Genomic DNA, 15,158 nt, shown 5'->3' on the forward strand with positions numbered 1-15,158 from the left:
AACAAGGTTGTGCGCGGCACCGCACGACGGACGAAGTATGCATTGCGCGGCACCGCACGACGGACGAAGTATACATTCACTACTAACTGATACGGCCCCGCCTCCTTCTCAGACTGTTTGAAGAAACACCACGTGACCTATTGTATCATAATGTTAATTTTCGGCCGGTGTCGCCACTCCTTTAAAGGAGGAACTATGCAGTCATTAAATATAACTTTAAGATCACTTAAAGGAGGAACTATTCAGTCATTAAATATAACTTTAAGATCACTTAAAGGAGGAACTAATGATCAGATTAATGAAACACAAACACACAAAACCACCAAAAGGAAACAAACCTAATCGATGTGGCCAATTAAAAACAAATCCGGACAAATCCATTTCCACAGAAAACGCAAAACGTTGCAGTGAGAGACACGCACGCGCGCGCGCACACACACACACACACACACACACACACACACACACACACACACACACACACACACACACACACACACACACACACACACACACACACACACACACACACACACACACACACACACACACACACACACACACCACAATCCAGGGGTCTTCAACAGGGGGTCCTCAGAGTTACTACTCCTCCAAATCTTTTTGTGATAAAACCATTTTTTCCTCCTTTTTTATATTAACCACGTGAAGCCCTATATCGTCTATATTCGGAGAACTTTAGCCAAAAATAGCAGATCTACAAGCTCACAGCTGCGAGGCGTTGTGAGCTTTTTTCGGCAAAGAGGTTTGGTGTAGAAGGAAAAAGAGCAGACAAAGTACAGAGTGAAAGGTCAAGTTTATTAAGTATTGACGGTTCAAGTGGTTAAATATCTGAAAACACAAATTGACATGAATCAAAAATGATGATTGTGCTGTCAAACAATGAAACTATATATGGAGTCTATGAACAGGTTGTGTCCCTGCTTCATCTCTCTCTCAACTAAGGGGTCCCTGCTTCATCTCTCTCTCAACTAAGGGGTCCTTGGCCCCTGCTCTAATCTGTCTGTGTGTCTGTGTGCAGGTACGTCAGTGATTCAGGTGACGGCCACAGACAACGATGACCCCACCTATGGGAACAGTGCCAGACTGGTGTACAGCATCCTGCAAGGACAACCTTACTTCTCTGTGGAGCCACAGACAGGTGATCCACACACACACACACACACACACACACACACACACACACACACACACACACACACACACACACACACACACACACACACACACACACACACACACACACACACACACACACACACACACACACACACACACACACACACACACACACACACCAATAGTACTCACTAGTACCAACACAAGCCAATAGTACTCACTAGTACCAACACAAGCCAATAGTACTCACTAGTACCAACACAAGCCAATAGTACTCACTAGTACCAACACAAGCCAATAATACTAACTAGTACCAACACAAGCCAATAATACTCACTAGTACCAACACAAGCCAATAATACTCAATAGTACCAACACAAGCCAATAGTACTCACTAGTACCAACACAAGCCAATAATACTCAATAGTACCAACACAAGCCAATAGTACTCACTAGTACCAACACAAGCCAATAGTACTCACTAGTACCAACACAAGCCAATAATACTCACTAGTACCAACACAAGCCAATAATACTCACTAGTACCAACACAAGCCAATAGTACTCACTAGTACCAACACAAGCCAATAATACTCACTAGTACCAACACAAGCCAATAATACTCACTAGTACCAACACAAGCCAATAGTACTCACTAGTACCAACACAAGCCAATAGTACTCACTAGTACCAACACAAGCCAATAGTGCAGAGCCAAACAAAGTTGTAGAGTGTTGTCCTACCCGTTGTTGTCCTCTCAGGTCCATCCACATGGTTTACAGATCACTCCAGTCCATCCACATGGTTTACAGATCACTCCAGTCCATCCACATGGTTTACAGATCACTCCAGTCCATCCACATGGTTTACAGATCATTCCAGTCAATATTCCATCCATATGGTATACAGATCACTCCAGTCCACACTGCAACTGAATGTTGCTGTCAAAATGTGTCCTTGAGTTCAAGTATTGGATTACTTTACTAATCCAGGAGTGTTTGTTAATAATCCAAACAACAGGGCTGTTCATAATGCTGTAGTTAAAACACCAGAACATAATCTGATTAAATCTGTTAATCCTAACATTAAAAACATAATCTGATTAAAAACTGTTAATCCTAACATTAAGTTAAAACACCAGAACATAATCTGATTAAAAACTGTTAATCCTAACATTAAGTTAAAACTCCAGAACACAATCTGATTAAAAAGCTCTTTCTCTGATTGTTGTCAAACCTCTGCAAACTCTGTTTGCTTCATGTTTCCTGCTGAAGTCAGCCCCTCCCCCTCTCCTAATCACATGATCCTCTCACCAGTGCAGCTTCATTCACTAAGCAGACCGGGACCCCCAGGGTCCCCCAGGGTCTCCAGGGACCCCCAGGGACCCCCAGGGACCCCCAGGAACCCCCAGGAACCCCCAGGAACCCTGATACAACATTAGTGTTTCAGAAAATATCCCACTGTTTTCATGATCACCATTGGTTGGAATGTTGCCAGATCTGCTCATTATAAGTACAGTGTTGCCAGGTCTGCTCATTATAAGTACAATGTTGCCAGATCTGCTCATTATAAGTACAGTGTTGCCAGATCTGCTCATTATAAGTACAATGTTGCCAGGTCTGCTCATTATAAGTACAATGTTGCCAGATCTGCTCATTATAAGTACAGTGTTGCCAGATCTGCTCATTATAAGTACAATGTTGCCAGGTCTGCTCATTATAAGTACAATGTTGCCAGGTCTGCTCATTATAAGTACAGTGTTGCCAGATCTGCTCATTATAAGTACAGTGTTGCCAGATCTGCTCATTATAAGTACAATGTTGCCAGGTCTGTTCATTATAAGTACAGTGTTGCCAGGTCGTGTTGCCAGGTCTGTTGCCAGGTCTGCTGAAACACTAATGTTGTATCAGGGTTCCTGGGGGTTCCTGGGGGTTCCTGGGGGTCCCTGGGGGTCCCTGGAGACCCCGGTCTGCTTAGTGAATGAAGCTGCACTGGTGAGAGGATCATGTGATTAGGAGAGGGGGAGGGGCTGACTTCAGCAGGAAACAGGAAGCAAAAGTACTAACAATTAAGGCAGTGGAGCCGCGACCCCTAAATAATCATATTTTAGTTGGGGACCGCCACCCTACGAGTTGAGGCATAACATTTTGTATAATACGGTTCTATTGTGAAAATAGCAGATCTATATTGTGAGCATTTAGATCTGCTATTTTCACAATTTCTGCCTCTAATATTTGACAATTTGGCCAATGTTTAATTTGAAATTTTATAGGTATTAAAAAGTCACAGAAATGTGTAGATACCCTCTATACACTTAAACTTTATGTTGGTTTGTTTACTGTTGAGAGAGAAAACAATGCTGCACATTAAGTTAATCATCTGGGGACCCCCCAAAATAATTTGGGGCCCCCCCTGGGGGTCCTGACCCACAGGTGGAGAACCACTGAATTAAGGAACACATGAAAATATCACTTCACGTTGTTCTGCTGCAATTATGATTACGACTTGTAACCAGTGTGTGTGTGTGTGTGTGTGTGTGTGTGTGTGTGTGTGTGTGTGTGTGTGTGTGTGTGTGTGTGTGTGTGTGTGTGTGTGTGTGCAGGCATCATCAGGACAGCCCTCCCCAACATGGATCGGGAGGCGCGGCAGGAGTACGACGTGGTGATCCAGGCTAAAGACATGGGAGGTCACATGGGTGGTCTGTCTGGAACCACCGAGGTTAAAATCACCCTGACTGACGTCAACGACAACCCCCCCAAATTCCCCCAGAGTGAGTAGTACTGTCTGTACATATATACACTGTATATACCTAATACAACCCTCCCAGTGAGTAGTCCTGTCTGTACATATATATACTGTATATATACCTAATACAACCCTCCCAGTGAGTAGTCCTGTCTGTACATATATACACTGTATATACCTAATACAACCCTCCCAGTGAGTAGTACTGTCTTTACATATATACACTGTATATACCTAATACAACCCTCCCAGTGAGTAGTCCTGTCTGTACATATATACACTGTATATACCTAATACAACCCTCCCAGTGAGTAGTCCTGTCTGTACATATATATACTGTATATACATAATACAACCCTCCCAGTGAGTAGTCCTGTCTGTACTTATATACACTGTATATACCTAATACAACCCTCCCAGTGAGTAGTCCTGTCTGTACATATATACACTGTATATACCTAATACAACCCTCCCAGTGAGTAGTACTGCCTGTACATATATATACACTGTATATACCTAATACAACCCCCCAAGTTCCCCCAGAGTGAGTAGTACTGCCTGTACCTATATACCTAATACAACCCTCCCAGTGAGTAGTACTGCCTGTACATATATACACTGTATATACCTAATACAACCCTCCCAGTGAGTAGTACTGCCTGTACATATATACACTGTATATACCTAATACAACCCTCCCAGTGAGTACTGTCTGTACATATATACCTAATACAACCCTCCCAGTGAGTAGTACTGCCTGTACATATATACACTGTATATATATACCTAATACAACCCTCCCAGTGAGTAGTACTGCCTGTACATATATACACTGTATATACCTAATACAACCCTCCAAGTGAGTAGTACTGCCTGTACATATATACCTAATACAACCCCCCCAAGTATCTCCTGCATAGCACTGTATTCTATCCTTCTGTCATTCAATGTTATATGACATACTTCAATGGTTTCCTATGGAAATAAGCTTAGTCTTTTCTAGGATCTATAGGTTGTTTTCCTGTGGTTTCAACCCTACATGATAACGTAGGGTAGGAAACAACACAAACATGCATGGCTTCCCCATGGAGGAGAGGAGAGGAGAGGAGAGGAGAGGAGAGGAGAGGAGAGGAGAGGAGAGGAGAGGAGAGGAGAGGAGAGGCTTCCCCAGGCTGCAGGCTGACATTAGGAGACTAAAAGCTGTTCTTTGAAGGAACAAAGCCTGATGAGTTTGATCATCTTTGGAACTTCTTGTCCAGCGTCTCAACAGACTAGAGTTACACCACAGCGCCCTCTACAGGCAGAGCTCAGGAAAACACTCTATAGATCTATACTGCTGTCTGATGAGGGTCTATAGATCTATACTGCTGTCTGATGAGGGTCTACAGATCTATACTGCTGTCTGATGAGGGTCTATAGATCTATACTGCTGTCTGATGAGGGTCTATAGATCTATACTGCTGTCTGATGAGGGTCTATAGATCTATACTGCTGTCTGATGAGGGTCTATAGATCTATACTGCTGTCTGATGAGGGTCTATAGATCTATACTGCTGTCTGATGAGGGTCTATAGATCTATACTGCTGTCTGATGAGGGTCTACAGATCTATACTGCTGTCTGATGAGGGTCTATAGATCTATACTGCTGTCTGATGAGGGTCTATAGATCTATACTGCTGTCTGATGAGGGTCTACAGATCTGTTGGCACAGCAACTAAGCTGGGAGAAACACAAAGACAAAGAGATGAAGAGAGGAGAGAATAACAGAGAGAGAGAGAGAGAGAGAGAGAGAGAGAGAGAGAGAGAGAGAGAGAGAGAGAGAGACCAGTGTTCAGTGTTGTGTAAAATGCCAGCTAAGCACTGAGATTTTAACACACACACACACACACACACACACACACACACACACACACACACACACACACACACACACACACACACACACACACACACACACACACACAGTGGAAACTGGAAATGTGGAAATGGAACACATCAATTCTCTGTCTGCCTCCTCCTCGATACCTGTCTGTCTGTCTGTCTGTCTGTCTGTCTGTCTGTCTGTCTGTCTGTCTGTCTGTCTGTCTGTCTGTCTGTCTGTCTGTCTGTCTGTCCTCCTACTGCCCCTGGCAAAGATCCAGCTGAGGGGGAACAAAGAGTGAGAGAGAGAGAGAGAGAGAGAGAGAGAGAGAGAGAGAGAGAGAGAGAGAGAGAGAGAGAGAGAGATTGTGATAGCAGTCATACTGTACATCCTACAGTATGTACAGTAAGTACAGTACAGTCATACTGTACATCCTACATACTGTAGGCATGTGTTGAGCAGCTTTTGCTGCAATGTAAGACCTGAGATAACAGACATCTAATGGTAATGATAATGATAATGAACTTTATTTGTATAGCACCTTTCATACATACAATGTAGCCCAAAGTGCTTTACATACAAGTAAAATGCAATATAATAAAATAAAAACAGAAACAGTGGTGTAAAAAAAGAAAAGAAAGTAGTCATTGAGGGCAAAAGGGATAACAATAACAACAAGAAATAATAAAAGATCATAAGAAGTAAACACAAAAAACAGATTTAAGTAAAAGCATATTAAAAAAATAGGTTTTCATCTTAGTTTTAAAAACACAGAGAGTGTTGCCCTTTTAAGCTCCAGAGGTGTGTTCCATAACTGAGGGCCATAAACCCAAAAAGCAGCCATATCTGCCTTTATGAGGACCTTTAGGGACCTTTAGTAGAAGAGCACTGGAGGACCTAAGCCTTTATGAGGACCTTTAGGGACCTCTAGTAGAAGAGCAGTGGAGGACCTAAGCCTTTATGAGGACCTTTAGGGACCTTTAGTAGAAGAGCAGTGGAGGACCTAAGCCTTTATGAGGACCTTTAGGGACCTTTAGTAGAAGAGCATTGGAGGACCTAAGCCTTTATGAGGACCTTTAGGGACCTTTAGTAGAAGAGCAGTGGAGGACCTAAGTGTTCTTGGTGGAACATAAAACGCAATAGAATCGCTAATATAGGAGGGTGCCAAGTTATTTAGTGCTTTAAAAATAAATAAAAGGGCTTTAATCAATTCTAAAAGATACAGGTAACCAATGTAATGTAGACAGGACTGGACTAATGTGATCCCTTCTTCTTGTGTTGGTTAAAATTCTAGCTGCTGCATTTTGGATTACCTGAAGTTTTCTTATTGATTTTTTGGTTAATCCTGTAAAAAGTGAATTGCAGTAGTCCAGCCGACTTGTTATAAAAGCATGTGTAAGTACTTCTGCATCATTTTGATTCAAAAAAGGTCTTACTTTGGCCATGTTCCTTAGGTGAAGGAAGGCTGTTCTCGTGACTTTGTCAGAGAAAATTAGCATAATAACTGTCAAATGTGGGAATAAATTCCTTACCAAACAATTTCTTCACCAATGTGTTCGTAAAGGTGTCTAATAACATATCTATTGAAATTCAACATCCCTAGCAAAATGTTTGACAGCTAGGGTAATTCTGGGTCTCATTCACTTACTATCCATTTTTGGCCCAAAGAATGTTTTTCGTGCAAAACAAATGCTTGCAATGGATTCAGAATAATTAAAAACACCTAGTTAGACCCCTCACACCCCATTTAAAGCAGATTTTTGGGAGTGATTTTTTCCCCTTATAGTACAGAGTATAGTAAGTGAATGAGACCCAGAATTACCCTAGCTGTCAAACATTTTGCTAGGGATGTTGAATTTCAATCTTTGTTAGATAATATGTTACTAGACACCTTTACGGACACATTGGTGAAGAAATTGTTTGGTAAGGAATTATTTATTCCTAGGGTTTTTTTTTTTACTTTGTTTTTTTATTTTTTTATATAGTAAACAGGTCAACTTGGGCAGCAGAGATACAGAAAATAAAAACTTACAATGCAACATTCTTTAAACACTCATTACGTTACGGTTCCTACAGTCCCAGGCACACCATGAAAACTCTCTCCAAATGCCAGAGCTAGAGGTGGTGGACATTACATTACATATATTCAACCAATCGTCCTCCTCCAAAGTCATACCTGCCTCTTTTTCCCACTTAGTTTTGACATAAAGGGTGGAGTGATTCCCTTCCGTCTGTATACTGGAGTAGATTCTTGATATTAACTTTTTGGTGGTGTTGCCCTTGTAGGCATCAATGAGAATATTGATGAAATCTGATTCAACCTTCTCAGTTTTTATATTTTTGTCGTAATGATGTCTCAATTGAAAATATCTGTAGCGATCTTGTTTTCCTAAGTTGTGATTATCAATTAGATATTGAAAATCTTTCATACCTTTAGTAGATGAGATCGAGCTGTATGTTGTAATACCGTACCGGATCCACTGTTTGAATTTATAATCTAGCCGTGCTGGTGCGAAGTCTCTATCGTATGCCACCCACTTCAAAAGCCTTAACTCTCTTTCTATGCTTTGACTTTTACATTCCTTAAACCAGATGTTTAGGGGGACCTTTGTCCAATCGCTTAGTTCTTTTGCGTGCATTTTCATGAGGGTTTTGTTAGCCAAAACGGCTTGAAGTGGGACATCCAGTTGATCTAATTCTATGTCCTTCCATTTGGCCTCGTATTCGTCATTACACCAGCAGACTAGATATCTCAATTTATTCCCAGGGTTTTATTAAAATTCCCTGACTATTTGTTAAAATGAGAATTAAAATTTAGGTCGGAATCTAAAATCACGCCCAGGTCTGTGACTTCTTTTTTAACGTGTCCAGCCAGAGGTCCAAGCATGGACTTTATTCTTTCTCTCTCCAGAGGTCCAAGCATGGACTTTATTCTTTCTCTCTCCAGAGGTCCAAGCATGGACTTTATTCGTTCTCTCTCCAGAGGTCCAAGCATGGACTTTATTCTTTCTCTCTCCAGAGGTCCAAGCATGGACTTTATTCTTTCTCTCTCCAGAGGTCCAAGCAGACTTTATTCGTTCTCTCTCAGACTCTCAGACCAGTGAGGAGAATCTCACTTTTCCTGTCATTTAATTTTAAAAAGTTATTGTCCATCCAGAGATGGATGTCCTTTAGGCAGGAAATTAGCATATTGAGGGCATTGGGGTCGGCTGGTGAGATGGACATATGTAGTTGTGTCATAGACAAGATTGTGTGCACATCTCAAGCCTATATTCAGGCCAGGTGCTGGACATCAAGGTATCAGATAATGGAAGGAGAAAAACGCCCGCACACTGTTCATATGCTCCAAAAACTTACTTTTATTATAGGCAACTGGCTGCAACGTTTCGACTTTACGTCTTCATCAGGCAAAAGTCACTTTTGCCTGATGAAGACGTAAAGTCGAAACGTTGCAGCCAGTTGCCTATAATAAAAGTAAGTTTTTGGAGCATATGAACAGTGTGCGGGCGTTTTTCTCCTTCCATATGTAGTTGTGTGTCATCTGCATAGCAGTGATAGTTGATTTTATGGCTTCTGATAATGTGGCCAAGTGGCAGCATGTATAATGAGAAAAAGATGGGTCCTAGAATGCATCCTTGGGGAATCCCATACTGACTCTCAACTGGATCTGATTTAAGATCACCGAGAGAAACGGAGAACTGTCGTTGAGACAAGTACAATTTAAACCAGTTCAGGACCTTACCTGAGAGACCTACCCATTTCTCTAATCTGTTTATTAAAACGCAGTGATCGATTGTGTCAAATGCGGCACTTAAATCTAAGAGGATGAGAACAGACACTTGATTTTTATTACTTGCCATTCTAAGGTCGCTGACCACTTTGAGTAGAGCTGTCTCAGTACTGTGCTGGGATCGGAAACCAGATTGAAATTTGTCGAGGATATTATTATTTTGAAGATGATTAAGGAGTTGATTAAAGACTATTTTCTCAAGAAGTTTACTGAGAAAAGGGAGATTGGATATGGGTATGTAATTGTTAAGATCAGTGCTATCCAAATTGGGCTTCTTCTAATGCAGTAATCTAATCTAATCTAATCTAATCTAATCTAATCTAATCTAGAACACATGTATAAAATACTCATATGGTCTGTTTTTAAAACCCCAGTTAGACACTAGCTTTTATATGGTCTGTTTTTAAGACCCCAGTTAGACACTAGCTTTATATGGTCTGTTTTTGGAGCGGTGAAAGCGCTCCCAATAGACAGGTATGTCTGTGGGTGGCTGGCTATGTGGCTGGCTGGCTGGCTATGTGGCTGGCTGGCTGGCTATGTCCGTAGCCTGGCAATACCTTGAGTGGCCACACAAGTTAAAGGAGGGGCGCTGTTGTGCAGGCACACAGGCACACAGGCACACAGGCACACACACACACACACACACACACACACACACACACACACACACACACACACACACACACACACACACACACAGGGTATAGCTGCTCAGATTCACCGCTCCACTTCGAACCGAGGTTTGATTTTAAAACCTCAGTTAGACACTAGCTTTTATATGGTCTGTTTTTATAACCTCAGTTAGACACTAGCTTTTATTATGGTCTGTTTTTATAACCTCACTTAGACACTAGCTTTTATATGTGTCTAAGTGACACGTCACACGTCACACCTTTGCCCTGCTCATATCTCCGCATCAGTATGACACCAGTAAGACTCCCTAATCGGGAGATAAGCGACCGTTGGTCGCTTATCTCCACAAATATCACAACCTCCACCTCTCACGTCATACGGGTAGCCATAGTTACACCTGGAATGTTGAATCTCCATATATGGAGATAACCTACGCATCACACAAAGTCTGACCTCACCAGCCCATACTTGGGCATGGACGACTTATATCTCCATATACGGAGATGGCCATATATGGAGATACGATGACATCACAGAGTCCACAGCTGATGATGTGGCGTGATGTCATACAATACACAAACAAGCCCTATATAAAGGGGCAATTCTCACCAGGGAAGAGAGCATTGCCTGGAATGTTGAATCTCCATATATGGAGATAACCTACGCATCACACAAAGTCTGACCTCACCAGCCCATACTTGGGCATGGACGACTTATATCTCCATATACGGAGATGGCCATATATGGAGATACGATGACATCACAGAGTCCATAGCTGATGATGTGGCGTGATGTCATACAATAAACAAACAAGCCCTATATACTGATGCGATACGATGACATCACAGAGTCCACAGCTGATGATGTGGCGTGATGTCATTGCGACCGTAAGGTCGCAGTTTAGTTGCGACCGTAAGGTCGCAGTTTAGTATGAAAACCTCCACCGGCCGTCCGTCGGTCACACGTGCGGTCGACCGCACGTCACACGTGCGGTCGACGTGTGATGAGGTCACGATGAGTCATCTATGCCCAAATATAGATTTCTAGGTCAGATGGCCCATAGAGTTTTTTATACCCATATATGGAGATACAGAGATCTCCATATATGGGCATATTAGAAAGCCCATATATGGGCATATACGGATGACATCAGGGATATCCATATATGGGCATAAAAGGGACAAGGGCTTACAGTTAAGAGATCTCCATATATGGGCATATCAGAAAGCCCATATATGTTCATATACTGATGACATCAGGAATATCCATATATGGGCATAAAAGGGACAAGGACTTACAGTTAAGAGATCTCCATATATGGGCATAAAGGGACAAGGACTGTTACAGTAGATATAGAGATGTCCATATATGGGCATAAATGAACAAGGACTGACAAACACTGAGATCTCCATATAACCTATGGGAATATAAGGGACGAGGACTGTCAGCTTGTAGACCTATTTTCTAAATATTGTTGTACATTAAAAACTTGAAATGGGTCGTTCTGCATAGTACTTGGGATTTGTTGATGTAAATGTTCACAGCCCTATATACTGATGCGGAGATATGAGCAGGGCAAAGGTGTGACGTGTGACGTGTGACCGACCGACGGACGGACGGCCGGTGGAGGTTTTCATAGTAAACTGCTCCCTGACGGTCGCAATCACACCACATGTGTACGTTGCTGTGGCAACAGTCTGTTGTTGCTGGTCTGTTAGTGTACATTAGCAACCACCTTAGCAACCATGGTTTTACCCTAGCAACCAACTGTTTACCATAGCAACCATGTTTTTTTACCCTAGCAACCAACTGTTTACCATAGCAACCAGATACGCAGAGCAGGGATCTCCATATATGGGCATAAACAGGTGACATCACACTGATGTCAGATACTCAGAGCAGGGATTTCTCCATAATATATGGGCATAAAAGGGATTCTGTTAGGGATCTCCATATATGGGCATAAAAGGGATTCTGTTAGGGATCTCCATATATGGGCATACAAGGGATTCTGTTAGGGATCTCCATATATGGGCATAAAAGGGATTCTGTTAGGGATCTCCATATATGGGCATACAAGGGATTCTGTTAGGGATCTCCATATATGGGCATAAAAGGGATTCTGTTAGGGATCTCCATATATGGGCATAAAAGGGATTCTGTTAGGGATCTCCATATATGGGCATAAAAGGGATTCTGTTAGCTGTTAGTGATCTCCATATATGGGCATAAAAAGGATGCTGTTAGGGATCTCCATATATGGGCATAAAAGGGATTCTGTTAGGGATCTCCATATATGGGCATGAAAGGGATTCTATTAGGGATCTCCATATATGGGCATAAAAGGGATTGTATCCCAGATGATGCCCTGTTAGGAGATCCACACACTAACAGAATCCATATATGGTCCTACCGACAGCTGCTATAAGCCAACCCTGGCGATAAGGTCTGAGTCGAAGAAATGCTTCTTTCCTGGCAAGAATTGCCCCTTTATACTGTAGGGCTCGTTTGTGTATTGTATGACATCACGCCACATCATCGGCTGAGGACTGTGTGATGTCATCATATCTCCATATATGGAGACATAAGTTGCTCATGCCCAAATATGGGCTGGTGAGGTCAGACTTAGTGTGATGCGTAGGTTATCTCCATATATGGAGATTCAACTTCAATGAGTAACCATGGCAAACTGCCCGTATGTCTTGATAATTGGTAAAACAAACTTTTGGCCTATTTGTGGAGATAAGCGACCAACGGTCGCTTATCTCCCGATTAGGGAGTCTTACTGGTAACCTCAGTTAGACACTAGCTTTTATATGGTCTGTTTTTATAGCCCTTGTTAGACACTAGCTTTTATATGGTCTGTTTTTATAACCTCAGTTAGACACTAGCTTTTATATGGTCTGTTTTTAAGACCTCAGTTAGACACTAGCTTTTATATGGTCTGTTTTTAATCCCCAGTTAGACACTAGCTTTTATATGGTCTGTTTTTAATCCCCAGTTAGACACTAGCTTTTATATGGTCTGTTTTTAATCCCCAGTTAGACACTAGCTTTTATATGGTCTGTTTTTATAACCTCAGTTAGACACTAGCTTTTATATGGTCTGTTTTTAATCCCCAGTTAGACACTAGCTTTTATATGGTCTGTTTTTAATCCCCAGTTAGACACTAGCTTTTATATGGTCTGTTTTTAATCCCCAGTCAGACACTAGCTTTTATATGGTCTGTTTTTAATCCCCAGTCAGACACTAGCTTTTATATGGTCTGTTTTTATAACCTCAGTTAGACACTAGCTTTTATATGGTCTGTTTTTAATCCCCAGTTAGACACTAGCTTTTATATGGTCTGTTTTTATAACCTCACTTAGACACTAGCTTTTATATGGTCTGTTTTTAATCCCCAGTTAGACACTAGCTTTTATATGGTCTGTTTTTATAACCTCAGTTAGACACTAGCTTTTATATGGTCTGTTTTTAATCCCCAGTTAGACACTAGCTTTTATATGGTCTGTTTTTAATCCCCAGTTAGACACTAGCTTTTATATGGTCTGTTTTAATAAATGAAGCTGCTGTTCCATTCTAACCCTGTTTAATTGTTCCATTCCTCATTCTCAACCCGGTAAAATAAACTAGTTTGATCCTATGCCCGTAGCCAATCACTGGCCATGGGCCATGGGTCCATAGCCAATCAGAGAGGGGCAAAGGGTGACAATGTCATAACATCAAGGCCACCAGAGTCTATACCCCTAGCCAATCAGAGGAGAGGAGAGGAGAGGAGAGGAGAGGAGAGGAGAGGAGATTAATGTGGATCACATTGCAGGGTGGGGGGGCACATATGGTACTAGTGCTGTGAGACTGCAAACCACCTGCACACACACACACACACACACACACACACACACACACACACACACACACACACACACACACACACACACACACACACACACACACACAGCATTAATATGGTCTCTGTTATAGAAGACAGATGGTATTGTTCACGTTAATCTGAACGTCTGACCTGTGTGTGTGTGTGTGTGTGTGTGTGTGTGTGTGTGTGTGTGTGTGTGTGTGTGTGTGTGTGTGTGTGTATGTGTGTGTGTGTGTGTGTGTGTGTGTGTGTGTGTGTGTGTGTCAGAGGTTAATGTTTAAAAGGTCGTAGGGTCAGGGTTCAGACTATCCAGGTCCAGAGTATACTGAAGCAATAAACCACAAGAGGCCAGTGGTTACCTGGTATTTTACACCGGCTGAGAGGCCAGTGGTTACCTGGTATTTTACACCGGCTGAGAGGCCAGTGGTTACCTGGTATTTTACACCGGCTGAGAGGCCAGTGGTTACCTGGTATTTTACACCGGCCGAGAGGCGTAGGGAGACATGAGGCGGAGCCGAGTGTTTCCAACCCTCTCAGCCGGTGTAAAATACAGGTAACCACAAGCCTCGCGTGGCTTATTGCGTTTCTAAAACGGTTACAATATGGCAACATGAAAAATTATAGACATGTACCAATTAAAGGAGTAGTTCACCCCCAAAATGATTTTTTTTTCTATTGATTACTCATGCCATGGAGACTTGAGTTCAATTATCTTTTTGTATGTATAGTAAATTTACCTCCATTGATTCCAGATTGGGACCCGAATGCATATGGGTCCCCATCCAGAATCAGTGGGGGTACATTTATTGTAATACATTTTTTGTCTTAGGAATGTGGCAAAAAACTACAAATATTATTGAACTCAAGTCTCCATGGCATGAGTAATCAAAAAATCTTTTGGGAGTGAACTACTCCTTTAAAACTGTTCCATTTCTCTAATAATACACAACAAGGTCTGCTCTACAGGAAAGTAGTTCCCGGCCAGGCTGCAGAAACAACACAGGTGCAGATAATTGGTGCACTGTGGAACACTGTGGAAAGAAATAATGCACCTGGGTTTGATATAAACTGATTCAACATGTGGGTTATAGTCTCATATACCACAGCAACCAGCCAATCA

At 42.0% G+C, this 15,158-nt stretch overlaps 1 protein-coding gene across 1 annotated transcript in view; it reads left to right on the plus strand.

The window, feature by feature from the left end:
• LOC308296723 (cadherin-11-like) overlaps positions 1-15,158 on the plus strand; it is a gene marked incomplete at both ends in the record, with an annotated part of 101,956 nt that overhangs the window by 30,342 nt on the left and 56,456 nt on the right. Inside the window, 2 exon segments of the mRNA XM_080740051.1 lie at positions 1,040-1,159; positions 3,740-3,907. Coding sequence (XP_080596177.1) covers positions 1,040-1,159; positions 3,740-3,907 — 288 coding nt within the window.

The sequence above is a fragment of the Nannobrachium achirus genome (assembly GCF_963921795.1).
Source record: "Nannobrachium achirus genome assembly, chromosome: 13".
Taxonomy (NCBI): domain Eukaryota; kingdom Metazoa; phylum Chordata; class Actinopteri; order Myctophiformes; family Myctophidae; genus Nannobrachium; species Nannobrachium achirus.